The 19,877-nt window shown below is 43.2% G+C and overlaps 1 protein-coding gene across 1 annotated transcript in view; it reads left to right on the top strand.

The window, feature by feature from the left end:
- Nucleotides 1-19,123, top strand: part of BCR (BCR activator of RhoGEF and GTPase) — a 419,493-nt gene extending 400,370 nt beyond the window's left edge. The window contains exon 23 of the mRNA XM_085633565.1: nt 11,078-19,123. Coding sequence (XP_085489691.1) covers nt 11,078-11,167 — 90 coding nt within the window. The 3' untranslated portion in view covers nt 11,168-19,123. The remainder of the gene's footprint in view (nt 1-11,077) is intronic.
- The last annotated feature ends 754 nt before the right edge of the window (nt 19,124-19,877 follow it).

Below are 19,877 nucleotides of genomic sequence, written 5' to 3'. Positions count from 1 at the left end.
TGACGTCAGTTCCCATTTTTCAGCAGCAACTCTGTGTGGGTCCGGAGCTACTCTCTGTGCAACTCCAATCTGCTAATCCTTCCTGCCACACACCAAAATGGCAAAAGTGGGCACTCCAGTGATGGCTGAGGAGCCAGTGGCCCCTGCATCAGGGGAACCTCATGGCTACATTACAGATCTGCAATTCTAGCCTCTCAGATCTGCACTGGTGGATGTGCTGTTCCAATCTGTTGATGGGCCATCCTTTCGGCCCTCCACATTTGCAGGCTCCTGTAATTATGTATGCCTTCTTGTTGGGCTAGGGATCCACGTCCGCAATATCACAGAGCAGGTTCTGTGGTTGTCGTTGGGGCAATGCATACACATAAATGTTTGGAGCTGCAGGTGGTCCGTAGTGCCAGGAAGGCCTTCCTCCCTTCCATCTCAGGGAGTGCCATTCAAGTTCAGTGGAACTGCTTCACCAACACCCATCATATCAAGAGAAAGGACTTTGTGTGGTCTTGTACGTGAGGGCACATGATCTGAGCTGTCCTCTCAAGAGAGAGCTTAATCCCGAAATGAGGGAAAATATGTTTTCCAGATTGGTGTGTCCATGCATGGATCTGTTCACCACAGTCCAGAACAATAAGTGTCCTCAGGTTTGTCTGCTTTCCACATTCCCAACGATCCTGCTCTATCAAAAATTCTTACTGAGTGTGGGAAGGGATCAAGCACAAATGATCTCATCTCATCTTTTCTTGCCTACCGTACCCAGACAGTGAGGTTGGGTAACTTCTATTCTCCTGTCTCTGCACTCCCCTGTGGAGTCCCACAGGGCTCCTCGCTAAGTCCAACGCTATTTAATATCTATGTAGCAGACTTAGAGAGGGTAATAAAGGCCCATGGGCTGCGACTTACATCCTACGCAGATGACACCCAACTGGTTCTGGCAATACACAAGGACGGCCCAGCGGTGGCAGCTAATTTCCAAAGCGCCATGCTTGCTGTCAGTACCTGGATGTCCTCCAACTGTCTGAGGCTTAACTCGGACAAAACCTGAGGTCATGACCTTTGGTAATCTCTCCCCGGTTTGGTCTTCTGCCTGGTGGCCTGACCAGCTGGGCTCTCCTCCTGTCCCAGTTGATAAGACCAGAAACCTGGGAGTCATTTTTGACAGCAAGCTGTCATTCAACCTTCATGTCAACAAGGTTGTGTCATCTGCGTTCTTTATTTTAAAGAAAATTAGGAAAATACTGCCTTACCTTCCCACCTCAGCTGGGAAGACCCTGGTCTCTACCCTAGTGTTTTCCAAAATCGACTATGGGAACGCCCTCTTCCTTAATACTCAGAAACTCGTTCTATCTAAGTTGCAGTCCATACAAAATGCTGCTGCAAGAATTCTTCTTGACATCCTCCGCCGCCAGCCAACTACTCCAGCCATTCGTCACCTGCATTGGCTAAGAGTAGAGGGCTGCATTAAATTCAAGGCCCTCTGCATTGCCTATAAGGCAGTGCATGGCGTCGGTCCAAAGTTTCTGATTGAAGCATTCCAGTTGTATAGCCCCAAGAGACAGCTGAGATCCGCCAACTCCTGCCTGCTTCCGTTACCTCGCACGAGAACGGCAACATGGGGAGACAGGCGCTTCCTGGTTGCCACACCTAAACTCTGGAACCTTTTGCCACTCACCATAAAAACTGCCCCCAATTTGATAAGCTTTCGTAGGCTCTTAAAGACATGGCTGTTCAATCAGTAATCCTGCGGCTCGGTCTCTCGCTTTTGTCACATGCGCCGAGACACCTTTGGGTATTTGTTTGCGCAATAAAAATCGCGAAATAAATAAATCACTTCCAGACTGAGGGAGGAGGATTTGCTATTGCAGGTTGATGAATCTCAGCATTTGCACCATCAGTACTGTTGTGCACAGGGAGGACCTTCTTTTGGAGCAGAATAGTCAAGTCCTCACCTCAATACTCTCACGCTGCAGCTGTAAGTATATAGATTGAGCTAGGCCAGCTAGAGTCCGTCTGCTTGCTGCCGAGGGTTGCAGAAGTAATCTTGGCTGAGAGGAAACTTACCATGAAATCTATTTATGTGGACCGCTGGAATAGGTTTATTGAGCTGCATGAGTTGGAAGGTCTGAACCCATTTCAGTTCAGTCTTTCTTGCATTCTGCACATTGCACCTTATATTTCTTGATGTCACATCCTCGGTGGACAAAGTCATGACTAGCATTGCATGGTGCTACCGAGGCGGTAAGATTCTGGTTCTGCTTGGTGACAAGACAAGGGTTAAAGCTATTTTTACTGTGCAAAAACGTGATCATACACAGTGAGCTGAAGTGGGCCAAGGGCGTTAGACTACACCTGGATGGAATATGTAAGATGCTGAGTTAAAATATAGGAACCCCCAATCCACAGATAGTGATCTCAAAGGGCGAACTCCATGTATTAATAAAAAATAAAGTCCGAGAACATGATATGCAGTATTTAAAGGGGAATCTTTCTATTCAATTTACGCTAAATTCATGGCAAAACAAGGAGTGGTTCCACTATATGGACGCATTACCAAACGCCACGCTTAGATCTGAACTGATATAAACCTGTGCCATAGCAAAAGTAAGGTATAATATGGTAATGATGGATACACATGGAAAATGCACTTGTGGATTAAAAGTAAAGTGTGACCACCTGCACATTCTCATAGTTTGTGTAAAGATTCAGACAGTACGTTAAAAAAATGTAAAGCACCTTTTTTTTTCAAATATGGTATCCGAGACCGTAGACAAGAAGTGGCGCTTTTAACTGACATGCGATATCTAGATGTGGCATGCGTTAGGAACATTTGTGGTTGCAGTTAAGGGTGTTTTATTTAACTCCTAATCTGATTTTTAAAGTATTTATAGGGAATGGCCAAATTGTATATCTAAATTTTATGAGCTTTTATTTGTATGGATATGTATTATGATGATCAATTTCAACATTATTTTATGCTGTAAAGACTAATGTCCAAATAAACATTTTTTTGAACTGACCTGCAGTAGCACTTCTCCTCCCACCAACTCCATCATTGTTACCCCACTCCCTCCTGTTGAATTCTTCTTTACAAGGTTTTTCTTCTTTGGGGGCCTGACAGCTGCACTTTGCTGCTGTGCCCTTCCTTTCTAAACAATGCATTTTCGATCCCTTCTTTTTTAGTTACTGTTGAAAGGCACTGTGAGCAAAAAAACGATGGATTTAGGCCCAGATCTCTGTACTGGGGTGAATGTATGACATTGTTCTGCATTCTGTCCATCAACTGTTGTTTTTGAAAAAGATGGGTGTCTGCCTTCTTGTAACAATAAATTAAGAACAAAATATACGACAGTCTCTCATAATTTATGCACACACGGGTCATTATACTGGCGGCCACTATTATGATGCATGTGTGAGAAAACATCATGTTGCTGATTTTTTAAACTTCTTTTTATTTATGTTGTTCAGCATCTGCAATATATATTTTTTCTTTTTGTGAAATCATCATCAAATCAAGAAAGAATGAAAACCTTCTTGGAGGTGACACAGGATGCAACCGTGTCTGTAGCCAAACCATTCATGTGGATAAAGGCGCATTGCAGGAATTGATTGCTGTCTACCTGACGTCTCAGTATTAATAGTGAGGGAGATCATGCAACTGTTTGGGATGATGGCTTTCTGTATTGAACTAATTCCAAATGCACAATTACGCAAGCGACCCATTCAGGAAGGTTTCACGTGTCAGTGGTTGCAAACACAGAGATACTGGATGACATAAGGGCTTTCATAAATTGAGGTGAGGAATAAATACAATAGTAAATCATAGACAACATGACAAGGGGGACCATTTCAATTACCTACACCTCAGGACGTTCTCATAACAGATTCATAACAAGAGCCAAATTATTTGAAGCTAAAAACGTTTTGTAGCTTTAAAAGCTTTTCAGAGACCATACAAAAAAGAGTTGTTCAAATGTTAACAAATAACACAACATTTCATGTCAACAAGCAAGGAGGAACAGTTTTCTTTTCCCCAATCAGTTAGCACAGGAGACATGGTAACGGGCAAATAAAAAAACCTATTTTAATTGTACATCCTCTACCAGGTGTAAACAATGTGCAAACATACAGGCCTGACACACGAATGGGAGTTAAAACAAGAAGTCATTGTGTTTTCAACATATGTTGAAACTGAAGTATAAATCTATTCGCAACACATAAAAATGCAAAGTGCCAACACTTTGCATCCAGGCATCACCATCCACAGTCCAGGGGAAGTGTGCTGTACATAAATTGGTACAGTAAATTTGAGTAAACATTTGCTCCTATACCACTCCCGCAGACTGTAATAAAAACATTAAAAATATTGAAAACGACACCGATATTAGTAGCATAAGGTGGATATGTCAAATATGGTACTTGCATCTCTTGCAGATACCTTGCCACAGTGTTATCAAACTCCTGTAACACAAATACCTGCTTAGAATATAGGGGATATTTAACCCGGATCCACAAACTCTGCAACTGGGGGCTTGGATCTTGAAGTCGTAGTGTTTAGATATCTACATCTACATGATAAGTGTTTGACTTTAATTAAAGAAGTAAGGTCACCGTCAACAAGGGAATGTTATAAATTCAAGTGGTTTGTATGTTTGTGTGTGTGTGTGTGTGTGTGTATGTATATATATATATATATATATATATAGTAAGTGATGTACAAAACCTTGTGCAGTAGACTATCTCATGAAACTGCAATTCTCCCTTACTTAACATACTTACATCAGTAGGAGTACACTTATCAGCCATTATGGCATACAAAAAATGTGTGCAACAAAAACAGTTTTTTAAAGTGCCAGTAATTAAATGGTTCCTAGAAGGAGCTGGAAGACTGTATCTCTCAGAATGGGGTTCCAGTGCCTCAGTGGAACATAAATCTGGTGCTTGGTGGGCTCAGCGTCCTTTGAGTCAATGCATAAGGCAACTTTAAAATCCTACCTTAACGTTTATAAAAGCGATTAAATCTTTCAGAAGGGTTAGAAAGTTACAAGCATTAACAGTGGTAATGCCGTACGTACGTTTTCACAAACATACAGTAGTTATGAGAACAAACCTAACCTTCTTTCCAAAGGTAGTTTTATGTTTTTATATCAATCAGTCACTACAGTTACCTTCATTCTTAAAGAATCCAACTAGTCAATCATTTATAGAATGCAGCTAATCACCTGTGAGGGTCTCGAGGCGCTGCTAGCTGCTGCATTGAGGCTTGATCATTCAAACATCCAGGTCTTTAGTTCTCTTCTGAATTGGTGGAGCAATGGTCTGGTCCGGAGGTGCAGGGGAAGATTGTTCCTGGCCTTGGCTGCCAGGTGCGAGGAGTGTCCTGAGCGGTTGGCTCAATGGATCCATGAGGTGTCGGAGAGGGACTCTGATCTGGTCGGTTGGTAAAAGGTCAGGCATTTGTTGATGTATGCTGGTCCTTTGTTGTGCAAGGCCTTGTAGGCGTAGGTCACCATCTTGAACTGGTATCTCTTCTGAATCCGGAGCCAGTGCAGTTTCTTGAGATAGGATATGATCTGGGTCTTTCTGGGGAGGTTGGGTACGAGTCTTGCCGCTCAGGGCTGTATTGTCTGGAGTCTCTTTAGGAGGCATGCATCGATTCCTATGTAGAGCGTGTTTCTATTGGCCAGTGGGCTGGTGATGAGGGCCTGTGTGACGGTCTTAGTGTTTATCGGAAGCCATCTGAAGATCTTGCGGAACATGTGAAGGGTGTGGTAGTAGGCAGATGAGACTGTGTTGACTTGTTTCTTCATGGATAGCTTGCTAGCCAAGTTGATGCCGAGGTTGTGGGTGTGGTGTGTTCGAGCAGATGGTGGGCTGAGCTCCCCGGGCCATCATGTGTTGTCCATGGCGAGGTGTTCCCAAAGATTAGGACTTCCGTTTCTTCGGTGTTGAGTTTGAGAAGGTTGCCCTTCATCTAGTATGCAACATTTATCATGCGTATGTGGGAGTTAGCTTTTGTTGTGGAGAGTTCTTTGGACATTGAGAGGATGAGCTGTGTCTCGTCAGCGTAGGAGATGTTGAGTCATTGTGATCTGATGGTGACAGCCCAGGGGGGTCATGTATGTGTTGAACAGGGTCGGGCTGAGGGACGAGCCTTAGCAGACTCCGTAGATTATTTTCTTGGGCTCTGATGTGAGCGGTGGAAGGTGGAACCTTTGGGTTATTCTGGTGAGGTCGGAGGCTATCCCCTTGAGGGTGTTTCCTTTGATCCCAGTGTGGTGGAGTCTGTTGATGAGGGTGTCCAGGAGGATGAGGGCTCCTGTTTCCCTGAGGTCCAGGAGGGCTCTAATGTCGCCAGTGGCTGCGATAAGGGCTGTCTTGGGGCTGTGGTTAGCTCGAAATCCAGATTGGGAGGGGTCAAGGAGGTTGTGGTCTTCTAGGGGTTGGCTTAGTTGTTGGTTGATTACTTTCTAGAGGACTTTTGCTGGATAGGGGAGCAGAGAGCTGTGCAGTAGTTCTTTAATTCGCCTGGGTCGAAGGATAGTTTTATTAGAAGGGGCCTCACTTCAGCGTGTTTCCAGTCCTCAGGGAGGGTGGCTGCTGTGATGGAGGTATTCAGGACCTTCCTGAGCTCGTTGCCGATTGTCTTGCTTCGGAGTTTGAAGACCTGGTGTGGGCATGGGTCTGTGGGTGCTTCCAAGTGCATGGAGTTCATGATGGTGTCTTGCGTGGTGAGAAGTTCCAGGTGAGTGAGAAGGTATTCAGGGTTTGTGTTCATGGGTGTGAGCTAGTTGATGCTGTCTGTGTCTGAGGGTTGAGGTTCAAAGCTTTCGTAGATGACCGAGATCTTGTCATGGAACACGTCTGTGAGGTTGTGGCACAGTTCCTGGGAGGGGGTGATGCTCTCAGTGGCTGTGGAATTGGTGAACTCCTTCAGTGGCAAAAAGTTATTTGCTGTGGTTTGTGTTGGCTTGGATACGGTCTGCTAGGACGTTCCTCTTGCTTTCTTTCAGGAGGTGGTGGCACTGGTTGAGAGCCATCCTGAAGGTGATGCGGTCTTCTGTTTTTTGCTGATGCACCATTTCTTTTCAAGTTTTCGGCAGTTGCATTTGGAGGAGTGCAGTTCCTTGGCGATTCATTGCTCTTTTGTTTTATTCTTTGACCTTGGCCGTCTTGGTGGCGGCGATGGCGTTGGCCCATTCTGTGATCCACTGGGAGAGGCTATTTGCTTCTTCTTCAGGTTTGTCTGTAAGGTTTGGGAGGCGAGAGCAGAGTGTCCTTCCACTGGTCTTCTGATACCTTTTTCCAGTCCCTTCAAGTGGATCGGGGGGACATTGTGCTGGTGTGGGTGGGTCCTGAGATGGAGAAGTGTACGCTGTGGTGGTCGGACCAGGTGAGTGGTGTGGTGTTGGATGTACCTGACTCTGGAGGAGGTGTAGATGGGGTCAAGCGTGTGTCCTGCGATGTGGGTAGGGTCGGTGACGAGCTGCTTGAGGTCGATGTTTCTCATGCTCTCCAGTAGGTCGGTGGAGTTGGCGTCGCTGGGGTCATCAAGCTGGAGGTTGTGGTCCCCTAGGAAGATGTAGTGCTCAGAATCGATTGCAAGCAGGGCTATGATTTCCGGGATGGCGTTGTAGAAGCTGGGGCGTGGTCCTAGGGTTCTGTAGGCAATTGTGCCTCTATTAGTGCTTTTTTCAGTCTGTGTGGAGTTGGAAGTTGAGTTGTTTTATTACCGGTGTCAGGTCGTCAGGGAATGACATGCAGTGGATTGTGTCCTTGTAGATGATGGCGATTCCACCACCTCCGTGCTTGTCGGTGTGTTATCTTGTAACCTTCAGGGATAGCGGTGGCGATGTCTGGTGCGGTGGCGGGGTTTAGCCAAGTTTCTATGAGAAAGATGACGTCTGAGGTGAAGGAGGAGATCGTGTCCCAGACCTCTGTGGCTTGTTTACCGAATGAACGTGGATTGAGTAGGATGCGCTGAAGTTGTGTTGTGGTGGTCTCTGTCGATGTAGAAGAATGGGCCCAATTGTGGTGTCACTGTTATCATTGGTTGCTGAAGGTGAGGTGGAAGTGTCGGCAGGAGAACAGTTTCTCTGGTGTTGCGCAGAGATATGCGGTAGCAGCGGTTGTTGGTGCATTCGGGGTTCAGAGGTCTGCGGCAGTGTCTTCGTGGGGTGGAAGATCCAGGGTTCCTGCCTCAGGGAGTGGTCAGGTGCAGACGGGCTTGCGTGTCAGTGTAGCTGCCTCTAAGTAGTCCTGGAAGGTGGAAGGCAGAAAGGCAGGAAGCGGTAGAACGGTGGAAGCGGAACAGCAGCAGGTGAAGGCGGGGCTACGAACCAATCTGGAACAAAGAAGTCTATAGTAAACCCAACCCCAAAAGTAAAACACAAACCATGCCTAAAAATTCAGTGGACCTAACGAGCTCACTAGACCCAATAAGCCCAATTAGTTGAGCGTTTAGCCCAAAATTACCCCATGGTCACCTAGCAGCAGGACCGAACCGGTAGTCTCTGGAGTTGTAGAACAGTCGGACTGTCAGCGGGGAGAGCGGAGCACAGGACCAAGAGGTCCGGGGCTACTGACCTGAATTAATGCAGCAGAAAGGACCCTACACACATTATAAATGAAAAAAACTATGTATTTCATTCAGGAGACTCAAGCCATTAATAAGTAAAAATTTCTTCTTGGCAAATGCTTCACATGTGATCGTTCCACCTCCCCAGCGAAGGAGGGCAGTAAGTAAGTAAAACAAATCTATAGTGGAAGCCACCAGTGGGCCATTCTGGGCTTATGGTTGATGTCACATTGAGTCATACTTACTCCACCTAAGTCAATGGCCAAAGGTTTTTTAAGAAAAAGAATACTTCCAGACCCAATCACTAAATGGTGGATTTATACACAGCAAGTAGAAAACAGGCAGGTAAGTTCAGGTTTATTATCACCATTACATTTTTATTCTTGGCCCACCCAATGTGTACCAATATAAATTTGGCCTGTTTTAAATGAGAAAGCATGTGTGCTGTAGCAATGGCCAGAAGGAAATATATTAAGGAATAGTGTTCGCAATTCTATAATTCAGGTGAACATAAGAGGCAAAATTATGCAGGCTAGAATTCTTCTGTCACATTTAATATCAAAGAAGACTGCAATGGCACATACATGATTCCAAAACTGTTCTAACACAGTGCATTTGAATAACATATACAACATTAGTTTCCTTAAAGTAGAAAGAGGCAGGTGAAGGATGTAGGCCTAGCTTGTGCATTTGTTTTCATTGGGGTCCAGTGAATCTATGTAATCAATTTCGATTGTGGTGGTTGAAGTAATATTTTTTCAATAATTAGAATTTTAAACTTGCAAATGGGAGACCCTGATCTATATAACAAGTGTACACACTACCCAGAAAAAATGAAGTCTCATCTCCCATGCTGTTACCTCTTTCTGTGTGAATAAGACCAGTCCCCTCCATTACAGAAGGTCTTTGGACAATTATAATTCAGCGTACATCCTCTCTCCTTCATGGTTCAATGCCTACATCTTTATTTGAGAATTATTGTGTTGTACATGTCTCCTATCCCTTCCCGCCAGGTTGGTCTTTGGGCCCCTAGTCCCACCTTGTGCATCTCCAATAATTGGAGTGCACTCAGTCTCATTGGGAAGTTTCAGCTTGTCCACCTCCACCAAGTGTTTAGTTGTTGGTTGTCAAACCATACCTTATCAAATGGCCTACTTTGCTGGTATTGATCGTAGGTGACTGGTTCGTGTTCATAACGCTGTGCATAACACTTTGAGTTCTGTATGGAATAGGACCAGCAGTCTGACAAAATCCGAGACCCACCGCTTGAGGTGAAGCTTATTCAATACACTCCTGTAGTGTCATGTTCCAATGCAATCACATAGAGGGTACTCCTGAAGCATCTTATTCGATACACTCCTGTATTGTCATGTTCCAACGCAATCACATAGAGGGTTCTGTTTCCCAGCCAACCTCCTACATGTGTCACTCCCTTCCCATCCGAATAAAGATGCTAGAAAACCACCTTCCTTTTGGGAAGGCCGTAAAAGCTGGGCTCTTTGAAGTTTGAAGTGATACCCAAGGGACCATTAGCCATGAAGTAGTAAACCAGAAAAATGGGAGGATACTCCTTCCAGACAAGAACTCAGCGACTTTCAGGTAAAATAAAACTGTCTAGAGCAAGGTTTTACATACCCTTTACATTCGAGTACGCTTATGAGTAGTGTTACTTTTCCCACAACCCGACCAGACCACATATCAGGACTTTACACACTTCAGCTTAACTCTTCCCACACAGGTCACACTAGAGTCGCAAACATCTGCAACCAAACATGCAGGTCAAGCTGTGATGACTCCAAACAGTGAGATGCCACACTAATGGCATACACGCCATATAAATGCGAGATAACATAACAAAGCACCCCAGTTTAGAGTCTAACACTTCTACCACCATAGTGTTCATGAGTTGTCGAAGGGACTTCGCAGATACTGCTTATGCTCCTTACGAGTCAATGTGCTCTTGCCCTTTAAGAGTGACAGTGACAGCTTCCTTCTCACTCTTGATGTGTTCACCTCACCAGATGGAGCCATGAACAGGAGAGGGAGCTTCAGGAGGAGGGGGGTTGGGGAAGACACTTTACACTCGGTGACAGACTTTCTCTGTGGATGTAGAGACCTGAATTTGGTGCAATTTGTAGAGATTATACCTCTGGGTCTGTGAAGTTTCAAGTCTGGCACTTCTATGTGCAGAGTAGCAACTTGTGTCGGAATGGGGACACATCTGGTGTGTCTTTGTGTAAAGTGGCGTGCTTCTTTGGGCTTGTATACAGAGGGTTAGATTCTGCCTGTGTGCCCGGACAGTGATATTCTACTCCTGCATACGTGGACTGACAGACAAGTCTCCTGTGCTTGCGGTGTCTGATTGTCGCTCGGTTCGTGGTTGTGCGCAGGTTTCTAATGTACATTTGATTGTAGCGAATCCCTTACCTCTGAAATTGCATGCAGTCCACCATTCCACCTTTTTCTCGATTCCTGTTTGCTCATGATCTAATTTCTCCTGTTTTGCAGGTCCAGGTCCTCCTATACTTCTTGCAGCTGGAATCCCTCCCCACACCGGACAGCAAACGGCAGAGCATCCTTTTCTCCACCGAGGTGTAGCTACGTGGATGTGGCAGGCGAGGGTGGCTGCTGGACATGTCTTTCCTCGTTGCATCTGAGCTTGTCACTTGCCAATCCAAAAGCGGCCCTTGGGTAGACATTACACAACCATCCTGCGGGCCATTCGTCTGATTTCAGCCTATCTGCGGTTGGGAAATGTGGGCAGCTGGTGCAACCTCTTTCTCACTTTGACCAGAGCAGGAAATGATGGACTCAGAAGGACCTGCTCGAGATGGAAACAAGAGACTTAAAAAGAAAACCACTCGCCCCTTTGGGTAGATGTCTTTCCTGTTTTGGGGCAGTAGACCAAAAGGGGAAAAGATGGGTGCATCATTCCAATCTACTTAATTTATTAGGGGGAAAACTCCGGTATTTTTCATTTTTTAAGCTGGGCTATTTGTGAGGAGTCCTGGAAAATGGATTGAAAAAATCCACATGTGCTGACCTTCCTTTTTGCTGCTTACTAGTCATGTTTTGTGCGACAAAGAACTTTCGAGAGCACTTTAAAATCCTAGATTGCCACCACAGAGAACATTCCAAAGCGGTTCGTGAGGATGCTAGAATGCGGCTGTGGAGAAACATTCCAGAGCTGCTGACTTATGCCCACTGAGAAAATCCTAAAGAATTCCGAGTTCTCGTCACCCAGAATCTTCCAAAAGTCGCTCTTGAGAATTGAAGATTTTCACTAGAAACCAGTTATTTAAATTGCTGAGGACCTGTGGTGTAGACCTTGGGGCAAGACGATGCAGGGTTTCGAGTGTGTACAACATTTTTGAAGCCGGCATGCGCAGCCATGAGGCTATTCATGGTGAACTTATAACGGAGCTCGCTGGGTTTCAGGTGTTTCACAATAGGATATGTTCTTGAACAAAAAAGAAAAGTAACCCAGTGCCTGAATTTTCACCATGGGCAACGTTTTACTAAAACATATTTGAAAGTTCACAATTTTTGTCAGATTTTTCGAAATTCGCTCATTCACTCACCAGAACTTGATAGCATCACTTTATGCAGCCGACTCCACCACACTTTCTGAATATTTAAACGCAGAGTCCGGATTCTGGTATTTTACATTGATTCAGATTGGATTTTTTGAGGTCATCCTTTTCCATAAGTGGAAGCTCATCTGATTTTCCTCTAGCTTGCATTCCAATTCCACATCGAAACATTGTTTAGGAATCTCAGACAATCACATTTCAAAAATCGATGAATGTCCCTATACTAGCCAATTACAATCAATAGATGGACTCCGTGTGAGATATGTTCATGTGCTTACCTTTCAAGTTATGCCCCGAATTCCTCACAATGGAGCCATCACTAGTATATGTATGAGAAAAAAATATGTACATTCTTTGCAAAGGGAAAGAGAATAATTTGGGAATTGTTTCTGAGAAAGTCTTGGTAAAACAATGTTATGCAAATACCTTCTGCTTTTGCAGTCCAACATCCCTCTACCCATCTTGCTAAACTGAGGCCCGCTTCTTCTCCTGTGATGATACAAGCAATCTTTCATGAGAGCTCAGTGCCCCTCTTGAGCACGCATCTAATATAATGCCTCCAGAGAGGAACGCAGCAGCATCACGATGCTGCTTTGATCCAACATTTTGATGTGTGCAGTTCGTGGGGTATTGGGACAATTTTTATGTCTCATTCAGAGCCAATTTTTCTAGTTTGCTGTTTTTTAGATTCTTTTTAGACAGACACACTTTGTATTTTCTATGCGGTTTCCTTCTCTGTGTACTGAGGCCATACAGATGAACATTGTAGCAAGAGGTGCCACGTGACAAGACCGGAGCACACAAGATCTGTGTGGTTTATGGTGGCGTAGAGACCAAAGCAGCTCAGAGGCAAAGATGGATCAGCACGCATGGCCACCATTTAATGCAATATTGTTAAAAGGAGCATGGCTGGAAAGATGTTTGTAGGGGGGTGCTTGGTTCTTTAGTCAGCACTGAGCCTTTGAGGGAGCCTGTCTGCAGTCTTCGGGGTGTGATCATGTGCTTATAATGAACATATAATCTGAAATGGGATAGACCTTTTAGATGTGTACAAAGGTAGTTGCATCTGCTAAGAGCCAATATTTAAGAGCATGAGAAAGTCCCTTACATGGAGTCCCGGCCTGAGTTCCTTGTTTAATTAATTTAATGAACAACCTTGTAGTCCGTTACAGAACATATAGCACAGATAACCGCTCTCCTTGGGCCAAAACTATTTGGCATATTGTAGATGTACATAGAAGAGTTTGGGTGTCAACTGTGTTTATGCAGAAAAATGTCATGTTTTTTCTCTTGTTCTCCCTCTTCGTCTCCCTGAATTGTTTTCAGATCTGGGGGATGCTGGTTAATGTGTTTGTGTTCCCGCCGCACCCTTTAAGTTTTTGCAGGTAATATGGGTTCATTAAGAATAATTAAACCTAACCACTTGTGAAGAGGGGCAGTTGTCAATGGGACAAGTGAGAGAAGACATCCTCTATCTTCTATCCCTAAGGGGAAATCCAGGTGCATCCTGCATTCTAAGGGATGGGCCTGCATCTAATGGATGCTTTTCTCTTGCATAAAGCATGTGCTTTATGTAAGAGAAAAGCATTAAGAACAACACCTTATGATTGGGTAACATAATCATGATTGTTTGCTGAGTAAGCTATTTACTGTGAAGTATTTTTGAAGTCCCTCTGTTATTGATCCTTGAGGCCCACGTGCATCTGAGATACAAGCATTCCCAAAAGATGTGTACTATGGTCAACGCCGCCAGAAGCTGGGATTTTGGTTAGTCTTCATTTTGGAAAGTCCGATTGGAAAAGTTCAGCTGTGGACTACAATAGGAGTCTGCCTATTCCACATTTGAAATTCTTCTTTTCCAGCGCCATAGTTTTGTACGTAAACATTTAATGCCATGTACTACTAATTCCTTCCTGGACTGGTTGAGCAGCTTTCCCACTCTGGTAGCCAAAATGAAAAAACGTTGAGCGATGAAAAGTTATTTGTTCCATCTTGAAGGGTGAGGCACTGCTCCTAGAGACATGATTCTGTACATTAGCTTGACTCTGGGCAGTTTACCCATCGTTGTTTTGGCCAGTCAGGCAGCAGCATCCACATATCAATGTTCCATTAAAGTGGTAATGCATCGGAAGCGATCTGTTGTGCTAGCGTGGCGTGGATTTGGAGAATTATGCTGTCACTTTGCCTTCAGGGATACACACTCTTAAGCTAATGGAATCACCTTAGTGTGGTTTCTGACAGTGGATAGATGATCTCTTAAAAAGGTGTATATTAGTATTCTACGGTCTGTATAATTCTGAATATTTCAGTATTATCCATGCTTTTACTGTATGCTAGTAGTAACGGACGTAGTACTAGTCATACTGCCATTTCTTTTTGTCATTCCTTCCTCCAGACATACCTTTCGCTCCTTGGTCCTCTTGATTTCTGCAAAGTGTAAGTGAATACATTGTGGAGGCCTGAGCTGTTGCAAAGGATGCATTTTTTGATCTGTCTTTGCATTGCACAATGTGCCTGGCACCAGTACACAACCCATGAAGCACAGGTGATGTGGACTCTCCAGAATCTGATGCGCTTAAAGAAAACGCTCAGGTTTTACACATTTGTGCCACAGTCCCAAAGAATTGAGCTTGAATACAGAGAACAGTTTGAATGCCCCAGCAGATCCGAGTCCTCATTCGTGAGCATCATATGCAGTGTTGCAGCCACAGTGGATGGTGCAAGTACTCTGCGCTCTCTGCATCTTTGCAGAGACTGTTGTTTCCGATTACTGTAGGTGTGTGAGCAAGGTTAGAACATCAGACTGCCTGCGAAGTACAGGCAACGGGGCATTTGTTTCTTCTCTTCGATGATGGGGATATGAGGGTAAAAGCACAGGCTATTTTTCGACAGTGCAGATCCCTGGCCTGATGAGAGCAAATCTTCCATGATGTCAAATGGCCTTGGAGATGACCAAACCTTTCTTTCATGTCCTTTGACCTACTCTCTGGCTGAGTGAATAGCATATCGCTGCTTGTGTTTAGAGCTCTCATTCTTAAGGAGTTCATAGAAGCTGCCAGTAAAGTCTTCTTGGCCTCATGTGACATTTGAATGTTAATAGGCAGTCTTTTTGGAATGAAGCATCCTCTCTGACTGGGCATCATCCTGCTCTGATAGTGACGTCTCTCGTAGTATATAAACTGTCTCATCTCCTAAGGATTATAAACTAATCATATTGAGAAGTGATGAAGCTCCATGCAGCTTAAGATGCATACTCTAATGCTAATAAGAGGTGTTGAGCAAGTAGTTTTTCTAAGATCATGCTGTCTCATACCAGTTTTAAGTCAGTGTCACAGTCTTAACTCAGCTGAAGTTATTGTAAGTGAAGGGGCGGTGCAAATGACTCTTAAAATGTCCGCGTGTTCTGGTTATAAAACATTTGTAATTGACTGGTCTTGTTCGCACAACCATTGCACAGTGTTTATTTATTAGTTGGCTCTCGAGGCATGCCTTTTGTTAAAATCAGACCAGAAAAAGTTTTACTCTTTGAATTTAAGAATATTTTCTCCTGTTAATGTGTAAGGCGGTGTTATTAACAAGAGAAGATTTTACTTGTTAAGATTATGAAAATAATTCATTTTCCTATGATCCTGAGGATGTACTCTCATGAAACTGAGGAGGAATGAGAGACTTGTGATTTTCATGAGCGTTTACCATTATAAATGTGAGGAAGAAGCTTATACTTCTGCAATTGTGAGGTACAAAAATGTTGTCCTGTGATTCGAAGGTGGGTTTTGATTTTAGGATTCTGAGATGGAGTTTTCCTTTGAATACAAGGAGCAAGGCATTTCCTCTGCAACCATAATATGAGGCACAATCTTTCTCTTTTACAAATATAATGTAGGAGGTTTTACTCCTGTTATTTTGAGGAGGGATAATCTTGTACCTGCATTTTGAGGTTACACCTCGGTTTCCTCTTGTATTTGTACATAGGGTCTTTTTACTCCAGTAATTCGAACGAACGGTTTACTTATGAATTACTGACAAATGTTCTCCTCCTGTAATTGCAACAAAGGTTTCATGTTGTGTTTCCAGTGAGGTTTTTCTTCTGTACATTTGGGTAAAGGCAGAGGCCACATCTTAACTATCCATAATTAACTGGGTTTCACTTCTACAGGTCAGCCTCCAAAATGATTAAAGAGATGTATTTTAAGTCTTTTTTTAACTTTAGGTACTGATTCGGAAAGGCCAACAAGTAAATGAGCAGGCTCAGTTTAGGTTCCTTACCATTTCCAGGATGCATGATCCTACCCGTTACCCAATCGTGACACTATTGATGAATTCCCCTTTTCATTACAAGGACTATGGACTGATGCTGCCATTTATTGCATTCTGTTCACACCAGGGGCCTTCCTCCATAGAAGCATATTTGTACAAAATAAGGCCCAATATTCATTGTACATCATGAAAGACAAGTGCTCCCCGTTCAAAGAATATCCTCCTCACAATGGTATATGTTTGCTGCCACTGTTCACTAGGGACCTCGATTCCTTGCATGTTGCTGGTCCTCTCCCTTCAGTTCACCTTTCTCTGCAGCTGCTTAGGGGTATATTCTGGGAGGTGGAAGACATCCATTTAACCCAGTGGCCATCACGTTCAGGGGAATGTATGTTCTTGCTTGGCTGGGCTTGTCCTCTGTATTCACATTCCTTCATTAACGAGCAGCAGAACCTTTCTCTTCATTGAAGCAAGATGTGAAGCCAAGCCTCTATCAACCAGAGGCAGTGGCTGCTTTTCTCTGATTCTCAAGGACAAAGTATACATTACAGAACTTAGGGCCGATTCATCATTAATATATGTGTATATTTATTCTTCTGGCAAGCTTGCCCTCACTCCAAGCAGGACACAGATGCATACATTTGCAGAACATTTGGTCCTGGTTGTTTCAGTCACAGCAAATTCATAATGTTGAGTCAAACGTGAGGATGCAGGAAGCCTGGCAATGAATAGATGTGAAGGGCAAACGAGTGGCCTAACATGGTTGTGTAACCTAGTAGAGAGTGTCGGGGAGTAGAAGATGGCTTCTTCAACTGCCTGCACTCCACCATCACTTGTTTGTTTTTCTCCCTGCCTGCACTGTTACCCAGTGTAGCTTGGTTTGACGATAAAGGAGCAGGCTCCCTCAACATTCCAATGCAGACCCCATTCCCCTCAGTGACGCTTCAATCAGAGCAGTGTTCCTAAGATTCAATACAACAGCTTTGGTTGCTAGACAGTACGTGAAGGTTTATTGTCCCTAATGATCCATATATAGAAGAACCTTTAACATTCCATTTAACGATTGTCTCTACAGAGGCAGATCCTCCACATTCCTTTCAACATTACCCATAAAGAGAAGTACTCCAACATTCCATTCACCTATAGTTTTTGCACACATAAATCTCTGCATTCTGTTCAACGTTGGTTCAAACAATGATGAATCTTCTACCTTCCATTTGCCAAATGCTTTATGTTGAGAAAATGACTCCCATTTCTTACAGTATTATTCAAAACAGAGCTCTCCACTTTCAGTATACCAGTGGTGGAAACAGAAGATCGTCGACACTCCAGTCAGCAAGAGTCCATGCAGAGAGGAATACTCCACATTCCAGTTATTGAGGGTCCATGCGGAGAAGAACCCTCTACGTTCCACTTAGTGATACTCGTCAGAGCAGTATTTTTGTAAGCACCTGACCATACAGAAAAGACTTGTTTACATTCTGTTTGTCTATGGGTTATACAAAGTAGAACCCTTAATGTTCTTTCAGTAGTTGACGGTGCTGAGTTGCATCCTGCACAAGACCGTGTGCAGCAGATAAAACAAAATTACATTCAGTGTGCAAATACAGAGCAGCCTCTCTAACATTAATTGTAGCCTTCGTCCGCTCATACACTCTTTACCTCATATTTCAAGCATACTAGCCATACAAATTCAATTTTGTGTTTAGCTATGATCCATATAACTCTGTAGTGTATTGTTCTTTGTAGTCTAGGCAGAAGCAGCGTTTTAACCAAGGCTAATGAATGCTAAATCGTATTCAGCATTGTTTTTTTACAGTGAAGTGTCTAGTCTGGTTCAACAAAACGCTATATGACGCCCTCACCCATACAACAAACGTTCTTTACCAGCCATACACTTTAAAGCGTTTGCAGTCTGGGTTCTACTGCAAAGTGTCCATGTAGTTTAACAGCCAAGATGTGATCCTTGCAACACAGGATGTTTCCCGCCATTTAGCACACTGCATCGTACTGGTGCTTATAGTGCACCTTCTACATAACACACTGCCCACTTTTAATCTCTTTGACTGTGTACATTTCTTGTTCGTACAATGTATTCTCAGTTTTTGGATGGTACAGTTGTAAGCTTTTGCTGCACATAACACTACAACTATTGTTTGCATTCCCAAATCCTTTTCTTCAATCAATGATGGTGTTTTTCACTTATCCTGCAAGTGTTTTATTTGTGCTCATCCCAGAAGAAAATATAGTGTTAGAACTATTTATTTAAATATAAAGATTAAGATTAAATTATAAACGTAGCTCCTATGTATCTGGTGGAGATGAAAGCCAAGCACTTTTGGTAGATAATTTTATTTTTGTGTCTTTTTTTTTAATTTTATTTTTTTAAATCCATCATGGGTTTGAATGGTATGCAGGCTCTGCTGGTCTTGGTTTAAAATTGCCACTTCGTACATGTACATACATTTTGTTGTGTCTTTGTGACACTCTGATGAGGTGCGGCCAGCTCACCAGGGCTTCTTTCTTGGACTACAGAGCTAACGAGAGGGCCTGGAGAAGAAAAAGAAACCGCAGATTAGAGCGCCTTCCCTTTTATAAAAGTCCCTGGTTTTCGATAAGGGTGTTGCAATTGGCCTATTACCAAGGCATCTGTTTCTAGCCTCCCTTTGTACACAACATATTGAATAAAACTCCTTGGCATCTTTTTGAGTGTTTCTGAGTTTATTTCCGTGATCTGAGAAGGTTTCCAGATAGACATTTTCATGCAATATAAACTCCGAAGATACAACCTCTATGCTTGTCACAGGTAAGAAATTAATAGGGCACTAGTATACAAAGATGCTGGGTCACCCTTGTATTCAAGTGCAAAGTCCTAAGGCAACTCAATTGACACTCAAGAACAAATGATTGTAAAAAACTTGAAAGAACCATTATTTTACAAAAATGCAAAATGTATTTTATTAATTCACACAAACGCAGAATAAAATAGAATACTCACTCATACTCACTTCAATCATATCCACATGCACTCAAACACCCAATGATTAAAAACCACAATAACACATATGAACGATAATATTCAATATATCTGGTCAATTTTGAAATATTTAGTCAGTCTATTTCATATACATTTGAATGATTAAGAGATAGTGTTGATATTCTGACATGTACTGAAAGCCAAATAATATTTGCATTGAGACAATGGAAGGAAAAACGTGGCACAGACCCGGATGGTATCAACGCTCGTTTCGGCATCGCGAGTGCCTTCATCAGGAGAAGGTTCAAGTTACAAGACACTTAGATACACAGAACATACATCAAAAAAGAATATTTGTACTCTTCAAAAGAGAAAGAATCATGAAAAGAGAAAGGTATACAAATATAAGATACAAAATTAGATTATAAAAGAACCCATGTATGAATTCAATTTGTAGAAAATGTATTAATAGATAAATAAT

Source organism: Triturus cristatus, chromosome 11 (assembly GCF_964204655.1).
Source record: "Triturus cristatus chromosome 11, aTriCri1.1, whole genome shotgun sequence".
Lineage (NCBI taxonomy): Eukaryota > Metazoa > Chordata > Amphibia > Caudata > Salamandridae > Triturus > Triturus cristatus.
The sequence above is the reverse complement of the archived record's forward strand: the minus strand, read 5'-3'. Positions and strand labels throughout refer to the sequence as shown.